The sequence below is a fragment of the Melopsittacus undulatus genome, chromosome 8 (genome assembly GCF_012275295.1).
Source record: "Melopsittacus undulatus isolate bMelUnd1 chromosome 8, bMelUnd1.mat.Z, whole genome shotgun sequence".
Lineage (NCBI taxonomy): Eukaryota > Metazoa > Chordata > Aves > Psittaciformes > Psittaculidae > Melopsittacus > Melopsittacus undulatus.
The window spans coordinates 34,821,490-34,840,101 of record NC_047534.1 but is presented as its reverse complement, the minus strand read 5'-3'; the positions used below and the strand labels follow the sequence as shown (position 1 = coordinate 34,840,101).

Below are 18,612 nucleotides of genomic sequence, written 5' to 3'. Positions count from 1 at the left end.
TGGTTTTGGGTTTTTTTAATGTTTGGGTTTTTTTGGGGGGGTGGGGGGATTGGTTGGTTTGGGGTTTGGTTTGGGGCTTATGTTGATGACGGTGTGTAACACAGGCCACAGGTGCACGGTTTCACAGCGCGGACACCCACCACCACGGCAGTTGCCGGGCTGGGAAGCGGGAGGCAGCCAGTCGCCCCGGAGCGCTCATAGCAGCTGCTGTCGGGTGCCTGCCTCTACAGCAGCCAGAGGCGGGGTCCGGGCAGTGAGGAGAACTCTGGCCGGGCGGCTTCGCGTCGCCACGGCAACCCCCGCCGCCCGGGGGTGGCTGCACGCACCGCCTGCAGCGGAAGTCCCGCCCTCTCCCGCGCCCGCCGGTGGGCGGTGGCGGCAGAGAAGAAGGTCGCCGATTGGTGGAGGCTCAAAGGTCCGTTAAGGTCAGAGGCGGTGCTCGGTGCCCGCCCCGCTCGCCCTCAGGGAGGCCGGTGTTTTCGTCCATTGTCTGACACGTGAACCCGCTTCCGCCTCCCGCTGCCTCCGTCAGGGGGTGGACGGGAGCCCGCGGGGAGCGGGCTGGAGCCCGGGCCCGGGGGCTCCGTAGGGCAGCGCAGTGAGGCGGGGGGGGTGCGGCTGCGGTTTGTGTTAGTTCTGACGGGCCTTGCGGCGCTACCGTGCTCGCATTGTGTCAGTGCCCCCCCCCGGCGGCGGGGCTGGGCGGACGCCACGTGACTGACCCGTGGGTGCTTGCAGGGTGCCCGCCATGAGGCGGCTCTCCGGGAAGGGTTGCGGAGCCCTGGAGGTGAAGTTCGTGCCCGACGAGGAGGTGCTGAAGCACATTGCTGACGACGCAGGTACAGCGCTGCCCGCTGCTCCCCGGGCGCTGCGAGAGCGGTCCGGGCGGCCGCGACTGGGAAGGGAGCCCTTCAGTACGCGGGGTGGGTGAGCGCCTCTGGCGGGCTGCAAAGCAGGACGAGGCCTTCAGCATCCTTCTCCTCCCACTGCCTTGTCTGCAGTTCATTTCTATCCCCACTCCGGCACATGGAAAGGGGCAGCTGCGGCACCATGTCAGGTGCCTTCACCTGGAGGTGGCGTACATATTTGCTCTCTGTACTAGTGCCCGAACTCATTACACGTGTGTGTAATGGCCTAGGAGAAGGGGGTACGAGCAGCCTGGCTAACGTCCCAACCCCTGAGGTGTTTAAACACATACAGAATCGGAATGAGGTTCGAGATGGTTGCTACAAAAGTCTTTTGCTGCAGTTTTGATTACTTTTAAAGTTTGGGACCTCTGTGGAGATGTTTAGGCTTGATTTGTGCAAGGCACAGGGCACCCATATCTTGAGTTTGCTGTTGGTCCTGCTTTGAGCAGAAGGTCAGATAGATAGATGGTCTCCAAAGGTCTCAGCCTAAATTCTCACGAGTGTACTGGCAGCGTATAGGCCATTTCCTCTCCACTTTTCCCCTTTGCAAGGGAAGATAGGGGATGCCAGATACCACCCCCTTTGCATGCACTTTGGTACTTCTATGTGTGAGTCCCTGTTATTTCTCTTCCAAACTATGGAAGCTGGTGTGTGTTGAAATGGGCACCTTGTCCTCATGGACTTGTAGGGGTGAGCTTCTGTGGTAAGGGAGGGCCTGATGTTTGTAAAGCCAGCTGACCACAGGGGCACAGACCAGCTATTCTTTTGCCAGGATGTCTTTTCAGTGTCATTTGTTTAGTGATTTGCAGAATAGGAACATGGTCTGTAAATGGGGTAACTGCATGCTGTCGCAATAGAAGTAATACAATAGTAGGAGATTAAAGCTTTTGTTGCAATCCTAGGCATTAAACTGCAGAAGGACAAGGCTCAGCCATCAGTCAGCGTGAAGAGATTTGTGAAGAAGCTTGAGAATATCTCAGATGATGAACCTCAGGAGATCCTAGAAGAGAAGGACTATGTTGCTGCTCTTGGAATATGTGCCCAAGGTATTAGCAGGACAAACTTAACACAGCTGTGTCTTCAGGGGATTCTTGTAGTGTCAGAGTTGCACAGTGTTGATGAAATGGCCTTTTGGGCCTGACCAGCTCTATGCTTGTGGTAACAGAGGATAATAATTCTAGGATTTTGTTGTGCTACTGGTTTATAACACCTGCAATATAATGAGTCCTTTGAGCCAAATAGTAAAATGTTGCATTCCATCTTCTTGGGTTGGAAATACACCACTGCTTTTTAAATAGCTACAAGTAAGATTTGTTTTCACAGATCCAGTAGGAAATGGCTCAAGTGTAAGTGGTGGTGAAGTTTACTCGTTCAAGACTCCCAAACGCTCCAGCAGATTGGCGGAGCTGGGTATGTTTTCTTCTTCTTTAATTCTTTCTCTGGCTGTCATCTTGTTTTTTTTGTGTACTCTGTGATTTGTCTCTCCTATTTATTCAAAATATATTGAAATACTTTGCAGTATTTCAGTAGCTTTTATCTGGCTCTGAATCAGTCTTCCTCAGAAGCAAAAGCACAGGGCTAAGGCAAAGCAGCGGTCTGGTGAGGAAAACAGAAGGAAAAGTAGAAGTTTCTTAATGCTATCAGAATGGCACATGCAGACTAAGGATGGCAGACATTTTGTTTAACTTAGAGGGATATGAGAGTAACTCATCATGTAGCAAAGAGTCAAAAAGAATGGAGTATTAGTTCTGTGTGTCAGGGGATTTCTCCTACTCAGAGTGTCTGTGTGTGCTTGCTGGGCTGACTGTGGACTCAGGAGAAGCAAGTAGAATGTGTCAGTACGGAAAGGGTGAGCTGTTCTGTTTCAAAGAAAATGCTTGAGCCCTGCTGCCAGTATGTTTCTTCTCACTCAAAGAGTCTGTGTGCCCAATACCATCTGAACTTCATTAGTGTTTGGTTGTCACAGCTACTGATAGGTCCTGTGGACGGTGATGCAAGGAAGAGGGGTCATCCATCTGTATCAGTGTGTAGAAAGTGGTGTCCGTAACTCCTTACTTCTCTTGCCTTCTGCTGTGTCTTGGGAAGTTGTGTGTTTCTTGCACCTCCTGCAGAAGGGTAGGTTTCACTGGTGCTCCCTCTTGGTGCCATGACTCAGTCTGGAAACTGAGGCAAATCATACAATGGAAAGCTAGTTTTTTTGAGAGACTGGTAGCAGGATATGGGGGCTTCCATTTCCAGAGCAGTGATTTAACTTCTGCTTTTGCCATTAAGTGGTAAAAAGTTACTGATAGGATACAGGAACCCATGTCATAGGGAACTGATGTGTTTGCTATACCTGATGCTTTATTAAGTTCAGTTCAGCAGTTTTAAAGGACTTAGTGAACATGATCTCATTCTTTTGATTCAAAGACTTGTGGTCTCCCAGGGAGTTAAGTGTACTTCACCATTGCCGCAGGTACACTTTTAAAATTAGTTAACTGAGGAGTTCAGTCTTTGGCAAATCTTTGTTAAGGATTACATTCACCATTAAGGTTAGCCCAAAAAAATGAAAGATGGAAGTATTTGGTGCACTTCCTGACATAGCTAAGAAATTAATACTTAGAGAGTGTTTCAGGTGTATGGCTGGCTTGTATTCATGGCTGACTAGCCACAGCTGGGAGTTTCATAACTGATGTGAAACTTCTTCTCTTCCCACTATTTCCTACAGCCTCTGAATTAGCTCAGACGCCAGGACAGAGTGCTGCACCTGATCACTCCAAGTGCCCTGATAAGACAACCAAAGCCCCTCAAAGCAGCCGTAAGTTCTGTGATGCTTTGCTTAACTGAAGCTGAGTGGATGGAGGTTTTGTTTCTCTTTGGGTAGTAGAGCAGATGCTTGAGTGCCTGCTTCTATCATGCTTGGGTATTCTGGTCAGCTCACCGTTGTAGACTGACCTGCTTGGTATGCATGGCCTCGGGCTCACCTGGGTGTCAGATCTTTATTCTGTCTTGATGATGTAGAGAAAACAGGAACTTTTCTGTTGCTGTGACACTTAATGATTTCCTCTGTGTTCAACAGAAATGCTTGCACTTCAGAGTTATGAGCTGGGTTGATGTGTTGAGCACTGGTAGGATTGTATGGGTGTTCATATGTAAAATCATGTTTTATTATGTAATATTCAAGCATCCAATGCTGCAGGGAGAAATACAGGTAGAAAAAGTCAGTGCAGGTCAGCTGGCAAGAACGTATTACTTTGTGCTCAGAAATTGAGTCTGATGTGCTCAGGAAAAGGACATTAGCTCATTTTTCAGCCTCTTCCCTCCTGCTGAAGGCTTTCCAAAGCTGTGACCAGAATTAAAAGCTGCCTTTTGTGGTAATAACATTGACTGTCTTTGTTCTCTCTTTGCTTACCTGTGAGGAACTAGAGGCTTCCCTCACAGGATTAACCACCCATAAAGCTGATATTCTGGCACAGTGTATCTTTGAATAGTGAATGTCTGTTTTTCTAATGGACATCTTGTGCCACCGTTGAAAATACCCAGTATTCTGAACAATGCTGTTTCTTGCTTTGCAGAACGCTCAAGCAGAGTGCAGCAGAGGGTGAGTTATGACTCTGCCTTTCTTGGGCTTTTTTTTGTTTCGTTTTGGCTTTTTGTGTTGTGGGGTTTGGTTTTTGGTTGTTTGGTTTGGTTTTATGTTTTGGGTTTTTTTTTACATTTTGCAACTTGAACTGGCCAATTACTACAGTTCTGGAAAGGAAGGACAGTACAAATGTCTCTCCATATCCAGCCTGGCGGGAGAAATCAAGTGAGAATAAGAGCTACCATTAATCGGGATTATGGGATTTAGAGTCAGTGGGCAAACAGTGGGTTTGACAGCTTGATTAGCATGGGTGGAGACACTTTCCTTGCACCACACAAATGAGGCAACCACTTAAACTCTTGTAGTTCTTGTAGTTGTTTTCGTAGTGGACTTTCCGATGACTTTGAGTAGACAGCGTGAAGTGGAAGATTACTTACCTGGGGAGCCAAAGCATTGCCAGTTTGTCATTGCTTCAGTTTGACTCTTCCTGAGGGGCCAAGGTTGGCATCTTGGTTGGAGATTTCATTGTTTTATACCCTCCATCTCAGGACATTAGTTGAAAGAATTAAGCCGTTTTTGGAACCTGACCCTGCTCCTCCTCTAGCTCTGAATGGCAAAAAAAAAGAACTCTCCATACTTACTGCCTCTGCTTTCCCAGTTTATTGTGGACTGAAATAGCTTGGAAATATAACCAGATTCTACTCCTTGCTTGGCAGAGGGCTGTTTTGAGGAGGTATATGTTTCTTCTTCTAATGCATGTTTTTTTCTTTGCTGTTACAGAATAAAAAAGAATTTATGTCTACCACACCTTACAGACTCAGGAACAGGCTAACAGGTAAAGAGCAACCGTTGCGGTCAGTCCCACAGCCAGTGAGGCACTGTGTTCAGAGGAGAGTGTTTTTCCTGTAGTAAAGATCTGATTCATCCTGCAGAGAGTGTAGAAATGTCCTTAAGGAAATCTGTGTAGACCTTTTCCCTACCGTAGATTGCTGCTTAGGTAAGGGTTGGGGGAGTTAGAAGCACCAAATTGCCGAACTTCAATAACATGATCAAAAGAGACAAAACTCTCAGTAGCTAACCTATGCTGACACTTGCCCAATTGCTTGGTTAATGCAGTTGTCTGGCAATTGCTTGAACCAAGTTATAAAACTTTTTGATGATGGCTGGAACATTCATGGTAAAGTATTTTGCATATCTGGTTGGTTATGTATGCTCAGAATTAATGTAGAGGGGAGTTTAGTGTGGGGTGTTTCTTGTTCTTCTTTTGTGTTGAGAGACTAAGACTGAGCCAGATTCTGTGTGTGCTCCTCAATCAACACTGCTAACAGAGGTCTTTTACAAAACCTTTTTTGCACTCATCTTGCATGGTTGGCATTTAGGAAAACTGATATGAAATGCTGAGAAATAGGGATTTCCAATGCCCATTTTTAGTAACTTTTAATGGGAGGATTGTGTTTCTTAATGGGTATCAAGGAGCAATGCCGCGGAAAGGACTCAGTCAGAGACCAATATGATCAGACAAGAAGCCATTTATTGCAAAGCATTAACTCCTTATATACTATTGCTTACACACACCTACAGCAATTTGGCAGATCATGATTGGGTACTTGTCTTGAAGACCCTTAGTGACTAACATAGAACTGGTTAAGCACAGGTGTGAGAACTTGACCTCGAACGCTTGCCAACAGTCCACCGTTCTCATAACTCAGTGAATTACAGCTTCTTCTTATCTTGCTTGCTTAGGCTTCCTCGGGCCTCCCATGGCCTTGCTGTATCCCTCGGAGTTATTCAGACCTCATGTACCAAATATTCATTTTCCAGTGAGAACACTGTCTCCACAGAGCAAGCTTTACTAAACAATAAATTGTAAGCCTGGTACTGGGAAAGAAATGACTGTGTATGTTTGCAGTCCTCTTAAGCATTTATTTTAATTTTCTGTGAAATGCATTTAAGCATCATATGCTTGAAAAACATCTAGAGAATGTGTGTGAGTGAGCAAGATGGTGCAAAATGTGTTCTGTGTAAGAAGTCGTTGCTAGCTTTTAACTGTACGTTTATGCTTCAGTTCACTATTTAGAAAGTGGGAGTGAATATTCTTCTTCGTGCTCAGAGGAGGATGAGGAGAACCAAAAAGAAGACAACACTGTTTCATCAGGTCAGAAGACCCCAGAAAAAATGAAGGCAGCATCTACGCTTCCTCCCAGCAGCACCCTAGCCAAAAAAAATAAGGAGAGCAAGATGGTGAGTGTACAGAATATACACCCCTAAACCAGCAAATGCGAAGAAATGCTTAGTGACAATAAGCTGTGGGTGACCACACCTAACTGTAGGGAGGAACTGCTAGAGTCATTTCAAATGTAACCAGCTGGACTGGCTTTTGCTGTACTTCTGAGCAATGCCTATTGGACAGGCATCATCAGAGCCTGTGGGCTAATCCAGTCTCTATCCTTAGTAGCTCCAGAAACAGAAGTTCTAAGATGTCCACAAAGCAGGAGACCTTGTACTGAGAAATGATGAAAAAGGTGACTCCTATAGCACCAAAAGAAACACATACTACTTTTTGGCTTAGTGTTCTGTTCTCTCAGAATCTCCTCTATGTCTTCGGGAATGAACCATCTGACCATTGGCTTTGGCAGAATGCCACTGTAGAAACCATTTTTGCAAATATCTGCTGGCTTTCTATTCATCCTTGCTCAATGTCTCATATTGGCCATCTTCAAACATGTTTGTGGGTGCAAAGGGAAAGGGGTAACTTGATAGCAGAAGGAATGTGGCTGATCTTGCTTTCCCTTTTTAGAGCAACCTGGTGGAGGAATACTTTGAAGCTCACAGTAGCTCCAAAGTTCTCACTTCAGACCGAACACTGCAGAAGTTGAGGAGAAGAAGACTGAGTCAGGTACACTTTATAGTGAATCCCACAACTCTTAGAGCTTTTGCTTTCTTTGAATAGTTCCCTCATCCGAATTTCCTGATATTGCTGTTTTCACTTTATTTCTGCTGATTACATTGTTGGTGGTAACACTGATTTAGGTAGCATTTTAAGTGTTATGTCTCCTCTGCCGCTGTGAGCAGGGACAGGTCCCATTTGTTTGAACCTGAGACAGTATTGAAATGCGCTTGCAAGTGAGCAGATAGTTGAAAGCTGCAGTTTACTGGCTGGGCTTATACCATGACACCAGAACAAGTTAAAATTTGGTTTTGAGGAGAAGAGGGAGAAGCAGAGTTGCAGAGGCTTGCCCTAACCATTGTTGTCACCATTAACAAAAGCATTTTTGTTAGTGAAGGGCTTAGGGAAATTACAAGCTGTATTGACTGTTTATGTGTAGAGGAAATGGAGAGAGCACTTTTTATCTGAGCATTATTGAGTCAAGCCACATGCAGGACTAGGAGAGCTCTAAATGTTGTCATCTAGTTTGTGAAATGCATTCTGTCCCCTTCCAATTTCTAGAAGACAGGAATGGTCTAATTGATGATTGAATTACTGTTTTATTTTCCATATGCAGTTTTTACAAGACAGTTCAAAGTAAACAGCTGTACTCTACAGAGATAGGTACACAAGGGCAGGTGCCAGGGAAGTATATAAAATACTTGGGAGATCTTGTGTCTGTGACTGCTTTTTGCATCCATCTGTGTTTTAAAAGATGGCATATATGCAGATTGCCTGATGTCTGTTGTCATCTGGAACTGTTATCCAGAGAAACATCTGGATTCTTCCATAACAGCCTTGGAAGAAAATCAAGGTTCTCAGTATTAAATCTACTGCTGGCTCTGAAGAAATTGAAAGCTTAGCAGTTCTGTCAGCGCTATATGTTTGTCTGATACATTGCAGCTGTCTTTGTGTTCTTTCCAGAGTAAACTGTCTTCTGCTGAAAGGGAGTGGAAAACAAAACTGTTAGAATTGAAGAGGAAGGGAGGCTAGTGTAGATTTGATGTCGTTTGTCATACTACTATGCTGTTGAAACATCAACATCCCAGCATACCTTTAAAGCTGAATTAATCCTTTGATTCTTTATGCTTTTGAAATAATACTTTTTCTACAATTGGCTGTCAGTTGCAAATGATTTCTTCATGTATTTTTTTAAGATGACATTTGTGAGCATTCTCTTGTAGGGACAAACATCTGAGCCATTGCTAAGCATGTTGATTGGAACCCTTGCTCTTGTGAGCAGGGTTGTGATGTTGGTATCTTCCTTGTACAGCGCTTGGTTCTGTGTGAGCTCTGAGTGTTGTCCATTATTTCAGTAGTGGTTTTCCCGTACTCAGTAGGAAGAGCTAAAACACAGTTTGATACCAGTTCTAGTCATAGTCTGGCTGCTGTTTCCCATTAAACAACTTTGTTATCTGCTTTGTTTCTCCAGTAGCAAAACTGTGCTTGGAGGGGTCTTCATGGGGGGAAGAAAAAACCCTAAACCAACACGGATTGAGTGCACTGTCAATTAACAATATTCTGCTCCCTAGCTAGAGAGCATACTAGAGGGGTGTTTGTAAGGAGCTCAGGTACATATCTTGTTTTTTCTCAGCTTTAACCGACTGTCATCTTACCTCTTTCTCAACACAGCAAACACTGCGTGACCTTTTGAAGAAAGCTCCCCTTGCCTATGCTGCTGAAATCACAGAGCTAAACCAGCTACATGAATCCCTGTTTTCCAAGTGGATGCTGCAATTACAGTAAGTATCCAATGAGAATCACTGAAGAAGCCTCATAAACAGGCACTACCAGTAAACTTACCCTCATGTCAGCACTATTCTGTGGATGAGGTATGGTGCAACTCTTTTTCTTTGATTGATTGTTTGAAATCAGAATTAGTTGACATCAATTTAGTAGAGTGTTTCCTGTAAGCCAAATCATATCTAACTAACTCCTTCAACTGAATGTCTGAAAGTGACATGAGGTTGCATTCTGTCTGGCTAGTTGGTCTGTGCCACTGTAAACAAAGACAAGAGGGCATTCACAAACAGGGAACATGAGTAATGGGGAAACAAGGAACATGGATGATGCGACTAGTGTCCTTTGTGAACAGTCAGTTTTGCTCACAGCAGTGTGATCTGTAGTTGGTTACCCATCATCAGTTTCTTCAGTGTGTGGCTATCCCCAGTGATGTAGCAGTTACCTTCAAATGCCTACAGTACCTAAAGATCTAGGCATGAAGAAACCTTAATGCTGTTAAAAACATTCGCAGTATAATTTTTATCTGGCTTTGTGTGTATCTTTGTGGGAAGGAGAAAAGATCAAGCATCGAGGAAAGCAAATGGGAACTGTAGAGATCTGTAAGATGCTGAAGCACCATTGAGAAGGCAGGCCACCAAATCTGAAGTTCTGAGTCACAAGCAGATCTTGGTATGGAGAAAGCCTCTTTGAAGCTTTGCAGGAGAGTGAATGGAACATAAAGAAATTTGTGGTCCATGGGGAGTAACAGAGCATATGGAAAATAAATTAGTTTCAAAAGTTGGAGAGTTGCAAGAGGAGGTGTTGTCTGGCTTGGTGATCTGGACAAATGGTTAGAGATGTATGTGGCAGGGTAGAAGGAACAAATCCATAGATGATGTTGAAGTCAGTAACAGCTGTTGAACCCACTACCTTTGCCCAATGCTGTTTCAGTGACCTGATACACTTCTTTCTGGTCCTGATACTCTTCTTTCTGATTTATGATAGATGGATATTATTAAGATGATAGAATTCCTGGTTCTCAAAAGTAAACAAAGCTTTGTGATTCCCTAGTATGTTTGCTTTATGCTTACCTGCCTTATTCTTTGTGGAACAATTAGGATAAGAAATAGCTATGAGAACTGTTTAATTTTGCTTTGAATTTATGCTTGTGGATGAGAGTAGAAAACCCGTGTGAAGACTTGGTTATCTTCTAGTAATTTCTGTGACTCATGGTAAGCATTTGAATATAATCACTGGGGAGGGGTGAATGAAGGTAAGCCTGGAGCTGTGTGCTGATTTCTGTTGGGGGAAGGATAATTTTCTTCCTAGTAGCTGGTGCAGTGCTATGTTTTGACTTTAATATGAGAATAATTCTGATTAACGTAACACCAGTGTTTTAGTTGTTGCTAAGTAATGCTTACCCTGACCAAGGACTTCTCAGTCTCTCATGCTCTGCCAGTGAGGAGGGGCACAGGAAGCTGGCAGGCTCACTTGACCCAAACCGGCCAAAGGGATATTCCATACTGTAGAATTTTATGCTTAGTTTATAAACTGGGGGATGTTGGCCAGGGAGGGCCGTTGGCTGCTCAGGGACTGGCTAGGCATTGGTCAGTGGGTGGTGAGCAATTGTATTGTGCATCACTTGGGGTTTGTTTGTGTTATTCTCCTCTCTATTATTTTTATTGTTATTATATTTTACTTTATTTCAGTTATTAAACTGTTCTTACCTCAACCCGTGGGGTGTTAGCTTTTTCTTCATTTCTCCTCCCCATCCCATGGCAGAGGGTGTGAGTGAGTGGCTGCTTTGTACTCATTTGCTAGCTGAGGTTAAACCATGACAAGTTGATGAAATATGAAATTTTGAGAGGCAAGACTGCAATGGATCATTTTGCTTAATGAATGTATGAACCTAAAGAGGGACTTGTACTTTTTTGATTCAGTGTATTTGCTCACATTTCTTCAGCTTGGGTTTCAATATCGTGCTTTATGGACTGGGCTCCAAGCGTGATTTGTTAGAGAAGTTTCGTACCTCCCTGCTCCAGGATTCTGTTCACCTTGTGGTTAATGGATACTTTCCCAGCATCACTGTGAGATCTGTAAGTGTGTGAAAAGTGTATGGGTCTATCTGATCATCCTGTGTTACAGATACCTCTGAACTCCTTCAATGTAAAATGTTAAGGAAACCTGCACATCCTGTAACAGCAGACTCTTGCATAAAGAATAGTTCCTACCTATCTCTCTTTTGAGAGTTCAAAGAAATCAGCCTGTGCATTTTTCAAGGAACTGCATTAACTCCCATCATTAATAGATGGGACTAACAAGATAGTCATTAATAAATATCTATTAGTCTAAAGCCTTACTTTATGTTGCTTTTGAAAATGGGTAGAAATTTTTGGTATATGTTGAATGTTTTGAGGATTTGATTGCAAAAATCCAGTTACCTCCCTCCATGACAGTCAGGGGCTCAGTTTCAGATTTTCTGCACTAGGTCCTTCAGTGCCAGAGCCCTTCAGAAGGGACTGTCATTTTTTTTTTCAGATTCTCAACTCCATCACAGAGGAGGTACTGGACCATATAGGGACATTCCGCAGCCCCCTTGACCAACTTGACTTCATCATTGAAAGGTTTAAAGAAGGTAAAACAACTAACCTTACACGTAAAAATGTTAGAGTCCACTTACTGTTAGGAGAACCTAGATATTTTCTTCCTTCATAGTTTTCATGTGTGCAGTCACAGTTTCTTATAGCTAGTATACATTCTTGCTTGTAATTTCTGCCACGTACATGAAAACACATATGCACCAGGAATATAAATGTACATGATCCCAAGCGTTACCTTATCCAGTGTTGCACACATTAAGTTCTCTAGAAAAGGAAGGAGGAAGGCACAAGGGTTCTAACAAGACAGGCTCCTCAACCCTATGGAGGAGCCATAAATTATAATAATAAACTGAAATTATCACCACCTTTGCATTTAGCACAGTGCATTTATGCCTTATTTACATAATGCTTCTGTAGCCATGTGTTTGCTCGTGGAAGACAGGATAGGTAAACTCTAGCTACATGAGGAAAGAGTTCTTAGTGGCTGCTTGAGGACCTGGTGCAAATCTTGCTGAAATCAACAGAACAAAGAACTTGCAATTTTCAGTGATGGTTGCTGACGGGTATCAAGTCCTTTGAGCTCCTCTGGAAAAACGTGGCCTGAGGGTCTTCCCATAAATTTCAGTATAGGCTGGATTAAGGCTTTAATGTGCATGGTTTATTCATTTAAATGCATTAAAATGAAATACAGGTCAGAAGTGTCGGACAAGCACTGGGTTCAAAAGCCAGATGAAACTGGTATTGGCATGCAGAATGCTTGCTGAATTCTTTTTGAATGTCTGTTTCACTGCTTATATATACATATACAAATTGCTATGGGATCTGAATTGGCATGGTGTGGGTGTTTAAGTATTTACATTCTGATTTCCATCATTACTCTATGAGCATTTCAGGTGGGACTAAGTGAAAAAGACTGGTTAATGGTGGTACCCACCTGAATCTACATAAATCAGTCTTGTCTTGTACACTATAGCTGATCTGACTGGGAGTCTGAGGAACTTTCAGCTTCCACTAGCAGCTGAGTTAAGTATTAATTTGCCCAAAAGCTGGCTACTGTTCCAGAATTGTTTCTGAACTCAGAAAACAGCTGTTCCCAGGGATAAGTACCACAGTAACAAGCAAGCTGGAAATTTTAACTTCTACCATTTGCATTGTCTAAGCTAAATCTTTGTAACTTCCTTTGAGGACTTAGGGGGCAAGATTTCCAATGAAGTTTGTATGCTTTGGATCCAAGCCTGAATAGAAAATGCATTTGCATTGTGTGAGGAGGATTGTAAAGGTCCCAGTCATGTAACTGAAAAGGAGTTGAACAAACTCTGCTTAGACTTCCATCCAAAAATACATTTGAATGACCTTAAATTGCAGGACTAAAAGCCATAGCTAAAAGGACAATTTCTGGTAAAAGCCACAAGCAAATGGAAAGTAGATTTTGCAGTTTAAGCTTAAAGAGAAGAGCTTAAACTGCAAAAAGAAAGGTAGGTGTGATAAAAACTGTGATACACTGAACTGAGAAATTTTAAGTGCTCAGAAACATCAAGTGTGGGATAGAGATCAAAGCAAGCTATACAAGGAAAATGATTTAATATTGGAGTAATGAATATGGAGCCTGATGGAATAGACTTATCCCAGGTTGCACTGGAAATAGGAAACCACTTAGTGTGCAATTTCTTTTATCAGTTCTCTGCTGTTTTTTCTGATCTTGCAGATTCATCTTTAGAGCTCTATGTCCTCATTCATAACCTGGACAGCCAGATGTTGAGAGGAGAAAGAAGTCAGCAGATCCTTGCACAATTATCCTCTCTGCCTCACATTTACCTCATTGCCTCTGTTGATCACATCAATGCTCCTCTCAGTAAGTCCCCTTGGGCCTGATGTAGCAAAGAGAGAAGAATCTGTGTTTTTGTCGCTGCCAAGCCTGTTTCATAAGCTTATGTATTACTGTTGATGTGTAAAATGATCTGGTGATGTATGTTTGTATGGTGGTAGCATCTAGAAGACCCAATTGAAACTGTGGCTGTATTGAACCAAAACTATAGAAAGATACTAAGAACTACCAGTCACTGTTAATAATATACAAACAGACTTCAAGCTTCTGGCACCCTCTGATTTAGGGACTTACTGAAATGGAGATTAGATGTTATGTCTGTCATTGCATCTGAACAATTTTGTTTGTCAGCCAGAAATTCTTTGCACACTGCTGACTCTGGAAGGACTGACAGTACATCATAGCATGTATAATGTATGAATGTATGTACATAGAATGTATGATGATAGAATTTATAGTACAGTCATAGAATCACAGAATGGTTTGGGTTGGAAAGGACCTTGAAGATCATCCACTTCCAAGCCCCCTGCCATAGGCAGGGACACCTTCCACTAGACCAAGTCACTTAAAGCCACGTCCAGCCTGGCCTTGAACATTGCCAGGGATGGGGCAGCCATAGCTTCTCTGTGCAACCTGTGCCAGCACCTCACCAACCTCACAGTAAAGTATTTCCTAATACCTAATCTAAATCTCCCCTCTGTCAGTTTAAAGCCATTACCCCATGTACTGTCTCTACATGCCCTTGTAAAAAGTCCCTCTCCAAGTTTCTTGTAGGCCCCTTTTACATACTGGAAGGCTGCTATAAGGTGTCCCTGGAGCCTTCTCTTGTCCAGGCTGAACAAGCCCAGCTCTCTCAGCCTGTCTTCATAGGAAAGGTGCTCCAGCCCTTTGATCATTTTGAAGCTGGTATGAAAAATGGATGTATGCAGATATTTTGTTGCAGATAATTTTTCTTGCATGAACTGCTAGTATCTGGGTGTATGTATGTTGACTTTCAGAAGGATACATTGTTTTCTCAATCCTACAGTAGAGCTTGCTTATTTAACATCTTAGAAAAGCTAAATCTCTGAATCCAGTCTGCTCTTTTCTTTCTGTCTAGTGTGGGATCAGGCAAAACTAAGCCTCTACAACTGGCTTTGGTATGAGACAACAACATTTAGTCCCTATGTGGAAGAAACATCTTATGAGAACTCTCTTTTAGTACAGCAATCTGGATCTTTGGCTTTGAGCTCCCTAACACATGTCCTGCGCAGTCTCACTCTCAATGCCAGGTAAGACACTGTTGCACTTCACAGTAGCACTTGCTGAGGATCCAGTCCTTGCTAGGTTAGGCTGATCCGTAATTGCCAGGAGGCAGTCCCTGTTTTCTAACAGCAGTGTTCAAGATGAAGATGGTAGAACTGAGTCCTAATTGATTGGTTATTCTAAATGAACAGTACTTAGATAGCAAGCCTTGTCCAGTGTCGGGATCCATAATCAGGACTTTGTACCTGAGGGAAAAATAAGTTAATATTTTCTGACGGGAGGGAGGGGATTGTGCTTGTTGGTTTTTGATTTTCCCTTTTCCTCCTTTCTCTTAGGGGGATATTCAGATTGCTTGCTCAGTACCAGCTGGAGAACAAAGACAACCCATCTTATCCAGGTATGTACTCACCTTTTCTTACCTGCTTGGGTGTTGCCATTGCCAAATCAGTCATAGCAGCAATGTATGTCATGAGCAACAGAAATGCTGTAACTGCTGGCTCAGTGAGACTCAGTAGCATAGACTCTTCCTAGTCGTCCTATGTCTGACAGGAGATCAATAGACTGGCTGGTTCTGAAGGACCTCCTCTTACTGCTGTCTGCTTTGATGTTTAGACGTGAATGAGACAATTCATGGGGGACTGTGAAGTTAAAGCATTAAAATAAAGGAAGAATATAAATTTGCATAATTAGCACGTGAAGGACCAGGGAAAGGCAGGAGATTCTGTTCACGTGCTGCTGTATGAGTTCTCATGTGTCTCTGCTTTCTAGGTATATGTGGAATATTCTGTCACTGTCTCTAAGAGGTGCTGCAGGGGATATGAATAACATGTTAATAGTAAAGAAAGTTGGAAGTAAGGTAGAAGAGTTGGAAATTAAGAGAGATTAACCTTGTTGGAAAGTGCATTTAAAGCGCTACTAAAATGCCATTAGACAAACAGGGTGACTGAAATGTTAATTCATCAGTTTTCCATTGATTACTGAAATATTAGGCTGGCTGTATACTTGAAAGAAGTGATGTTACTTTGTAGGAGGAAACTATATATTGTTATGCAAAAAACTCTGTGAATCTTACCACTTCAGTTTCTTGTTCTTGCCTTTTTGTATCTTCCAGGACTGTCTTTCCAAGACTTCTACCAGCAGTGTCGGGAGGCTTTCCTTGTGAACAGTGACCTGACACTCAGGGCACAGCTGACAGAATTCAGGGACCACAAGCTCATCCGGACAAAGCGGGTGAGTTGGGGGAAAAAGATAATTCTGGATATTCTGCCACCTTAAACAAAAAGATGCTTACTTGATACTAAGTATCCCTAAGACACCACTCTGCAGCTTGCAGTGAGGCTGTGCTGTCTGAAGCATCTAGTAACCAGCAAAGGGCTGACATTCTGTAATGCAGCTCTTTCCATGTCTCCAGTTCATCAACACCCTTTACATGGATAGGGAGCTGTAAAAATACAGTGTGTTTTGGTTACTCAGCAACATACAGGTCTCTTCTTCCTGAAAATTTTGAGAAGTAATAGACCCTGGAGCCTGATCATCTGCTTCCAATAGTTAGCCTGTATTTGCATGAGGGAAGAATGCAAGCTAGTCCTAAGGCAGCACAGTAGTTCTGGATACAGGGACACAGTGTTGAGGAGCTGTGTAGTGTCAGACTAGCATAGCCCACCAGAAGATTACTTATATACTGACTTTTCTCAGTATTTGCGCATTTCCAATGTTGCTTGAGTGAAGTATTCCTGGTTTTTAGCAATGTAGTCCTCCTGAGTGCTGGCCAGCTCTCACCCAGACTGAAAATAAACATTGGCACTGCAGTGCTTTCTAGTGATTTGCATTGCATTGTGCACTGGTGTTAACAGAATGTGTATGTCTGTTCTCAGGGAGCTGATGGTGTGGAATACTTACTAATTCCTGTAGATGATAGTACCTTGACTGACTTCTTAGATAAAGAGGATGAAGATGTGTAACGTCTCTCTGTTCTCAAAGCGTCTATGACAGTTGCTCTCGAGGGCTGCTGGAGAAGGGCCTATGCTCAGATTTCTCTCCCTCCAACCCCAAGGCTGCTGGACTACTTACTGAAATGTAATAATTGTAATGAATGATGCTCATTGTTACGCTACTTCAGGTAGTTTGAAATGTTGACTTTTGTAAGCGAGGCATCTCTTGCTCTGTAGTTAGATTTGTCTGGGTTGTCTCTTAGTTCAGATGATGCCTTCTTCATATCTATGCAGCCACCCTTACAGCCAGAAAAACAAACTCTGTAAGATTGTGCCTTCTGCTCTTACCTCACCAGCCATGAGGGTTGATTTGAGCGGTTTACTTGGGAAGTGCAAATCTCTAGAAGGTCAGAGCTTTAGTTTGTAGCAGTGGTGCTACTTTTCTCAAATGAGTGCTTTCCAGTACTCCTTTAACAGGTGGACAAGACTAGCTTCCAGTGTATGAAGAAGCCAAGATTTATAATGCTAAGAGATCCTGCCTTGACTGCATGAAAAACTAGTGGGATTGTTACACATTGTGAGTAACTTACTGAATTCTGGCAATAGAACTGAAGGAGTTGCTCCAAACCCAAGATAATCAAAACTGTCATGGACTTGAGTCATTGCCTCTTGGGGAGGGTGAGAGGATACAGCTTCTTTCATCTGCTTTCCAAGTTTAAATCCAGCAATAGGAAGAGGCTATGAAGTTTTTCTGTTGATTTTTTTAAAAAGCTTGATTGTATATATGTATTTTTTTTATATCAGGAGAGTCTTCTGATCCTGGAAGAGGCCTTAAGTGCCACTTATAAACTCTCCCTTTTTTTAAGCCCTCAGAGGCTGGGAGACTGCTGAAGTTTGACAGTTTTCCTTCACTTTTTTTCTCAGGTATGTGGGAGTAAGCCCTATAGTTCCATCAGCTGAAGTCTGCCAGCCAGACTTCAGGGACTTTGTATGTCTCATATTTGGTAGCTGTGTTACAGCTCAGTGTTGTAATAGTTCAATTAAATAAAGTACTTTATTAATTTTCATGAGCTTGTCTTGTCTTCCACAATCTTTGTATGTTATAGGAAGATAGTGATACTTGTAGCAGTTGTGTGAAAGCCTCATTTGCGTTATTATGTCAAATATCTCTTCCAATACTTATGCAGAATTCGATCAGTAAAAATACCTTATATTGTTTTTTATAAGGTATCAAAATTAAAAATAATTTCATTACCTGCTAAAACCATTATATAGCTTTTGAAAAGAACCAAAGCTTGTGTTCTATGATTCTGTCACATGGAGTAACATTGTTATCTGGTCTACCCCTCCCTGGCAGAAGCAACAGATAGGTTTTACAGCCTGACTTCTGTGTGTATTGAAAACAGGGTATCTCCTTATCCCACTGAAAATTTGATTCTTCAAACATATGACCTAATTAGCTTTGCTGGAGAGTCTAATGGTGAAAACTGGCACATGCCAGCAGTACTATCTGGCTTCCTACCCCAGAACATTTTCCAATGGATGTTCTCTTTTGGTTGCACTTGCATTTGCATTTTACAGGCTGCAATTCCAAAACTTTTCCAGATCCTGACTGTCACTAATTAGGCCACCATCAGAATCACTACAACTGGGATCAAAACATTGTGTCTTACCCAATGTCTGAGACCAAATGTACAGTTCAGGAACAAGAACCCTGCCACTCAAAGAGATGTGTTCTTGGGGAGAGGGGACAGGGACACAAGGGGGGAAACCATGCAGTCCTTTGACCCTCCACAGTTCCTTTGAAACTCAGGGATTTATGAGTACATACAGAAGATGGCACCTGATGTGTTTGCAGATAGCGATACTGTGGTGCGTTTTCAGTGCAATTAT

At 42.9% G+C, this 18,612-nt stretch overlaps 1 protein-coding gene across 3 annotated transcripts; it reads left to right on the top strand.

Annotated features, from left to right (window-relative positions):
* The first annotated feature begins 460 nt into the window (after window positions 1–460).
* On the top strand, window positions 461–17,789 carry ORC2 (origin recognition complex subunit 2). Of its 3 annotated transcripts, none has more exons than XM_031045829.2 (16): window positions 461–839; window positions 1,811–1,954; window positions 2,232–2,318; window positions 3,616–3,705; window positions 4,463–4,488; window positions 5,251–5,305; window positions 6,536–6,711; window positions 7,268–7,366; window positions 9,029–9,138; window positions 11,082–11,214; window positions 11,657–11,753; window positions 13,424–13,570; window positions 14,643–14,814; window positions 15,124–15,185; window positions 15,900–16,018; window positions 17,644–17,789. In XM_031045829.2, the coding sequence occupies exons 1-16, from the start codon at window positions 749–751 to the stop codon at window positions 17,677–17,679; spliced, it is 1,644 nt and encodes a 547-aa protein (XP_030901689.1). In that variant the 5' UTR covers window positions 461–748; the 3' UTR covers window positions 17,680–17,789. The 3 variants fall into 3 exon arrangements, with proteins under 3 accessions (XP_030901689.1, XP_030901688.1, XP_005145656.1); XM_031045828.2 differs by having other exon boundaries at window positions 17,524–17,789; XM_005145599.4 differs by having other exon boundaries at window positions 16,663–17,706.
* Window positions 17,790–18,612: the final 823 nt, after the last annotated feature.

What these genes read in the sequence shown, in the direction of transcription:
- ORC2 (XM_031045828.2), top strand. Translation starts at nt 749, where the DNA reads ATGAGGCGGCTCTCCGGGAAGGGTTGCGGAGCCCTGGAGGTGAAGTTC. An exon ending in CCAGCATCACTGTGAGATCT is followed by an intron (nt 11,215 to 11,656) that starts GTAAGTGTGTGA and finishes TTTTTTTTTCAG; the next exon opens with ATTCTCAACTCCATCACAGA. An exon ending in AGTCTCACTCTCAATGCCAG is followed by an intron (nt 14,815 to 15,123) that starts GTAAGACACTGT and finishes CCTTTCTCTTAG; the next exon opens with GGGGATATTCAGATTGCTTG.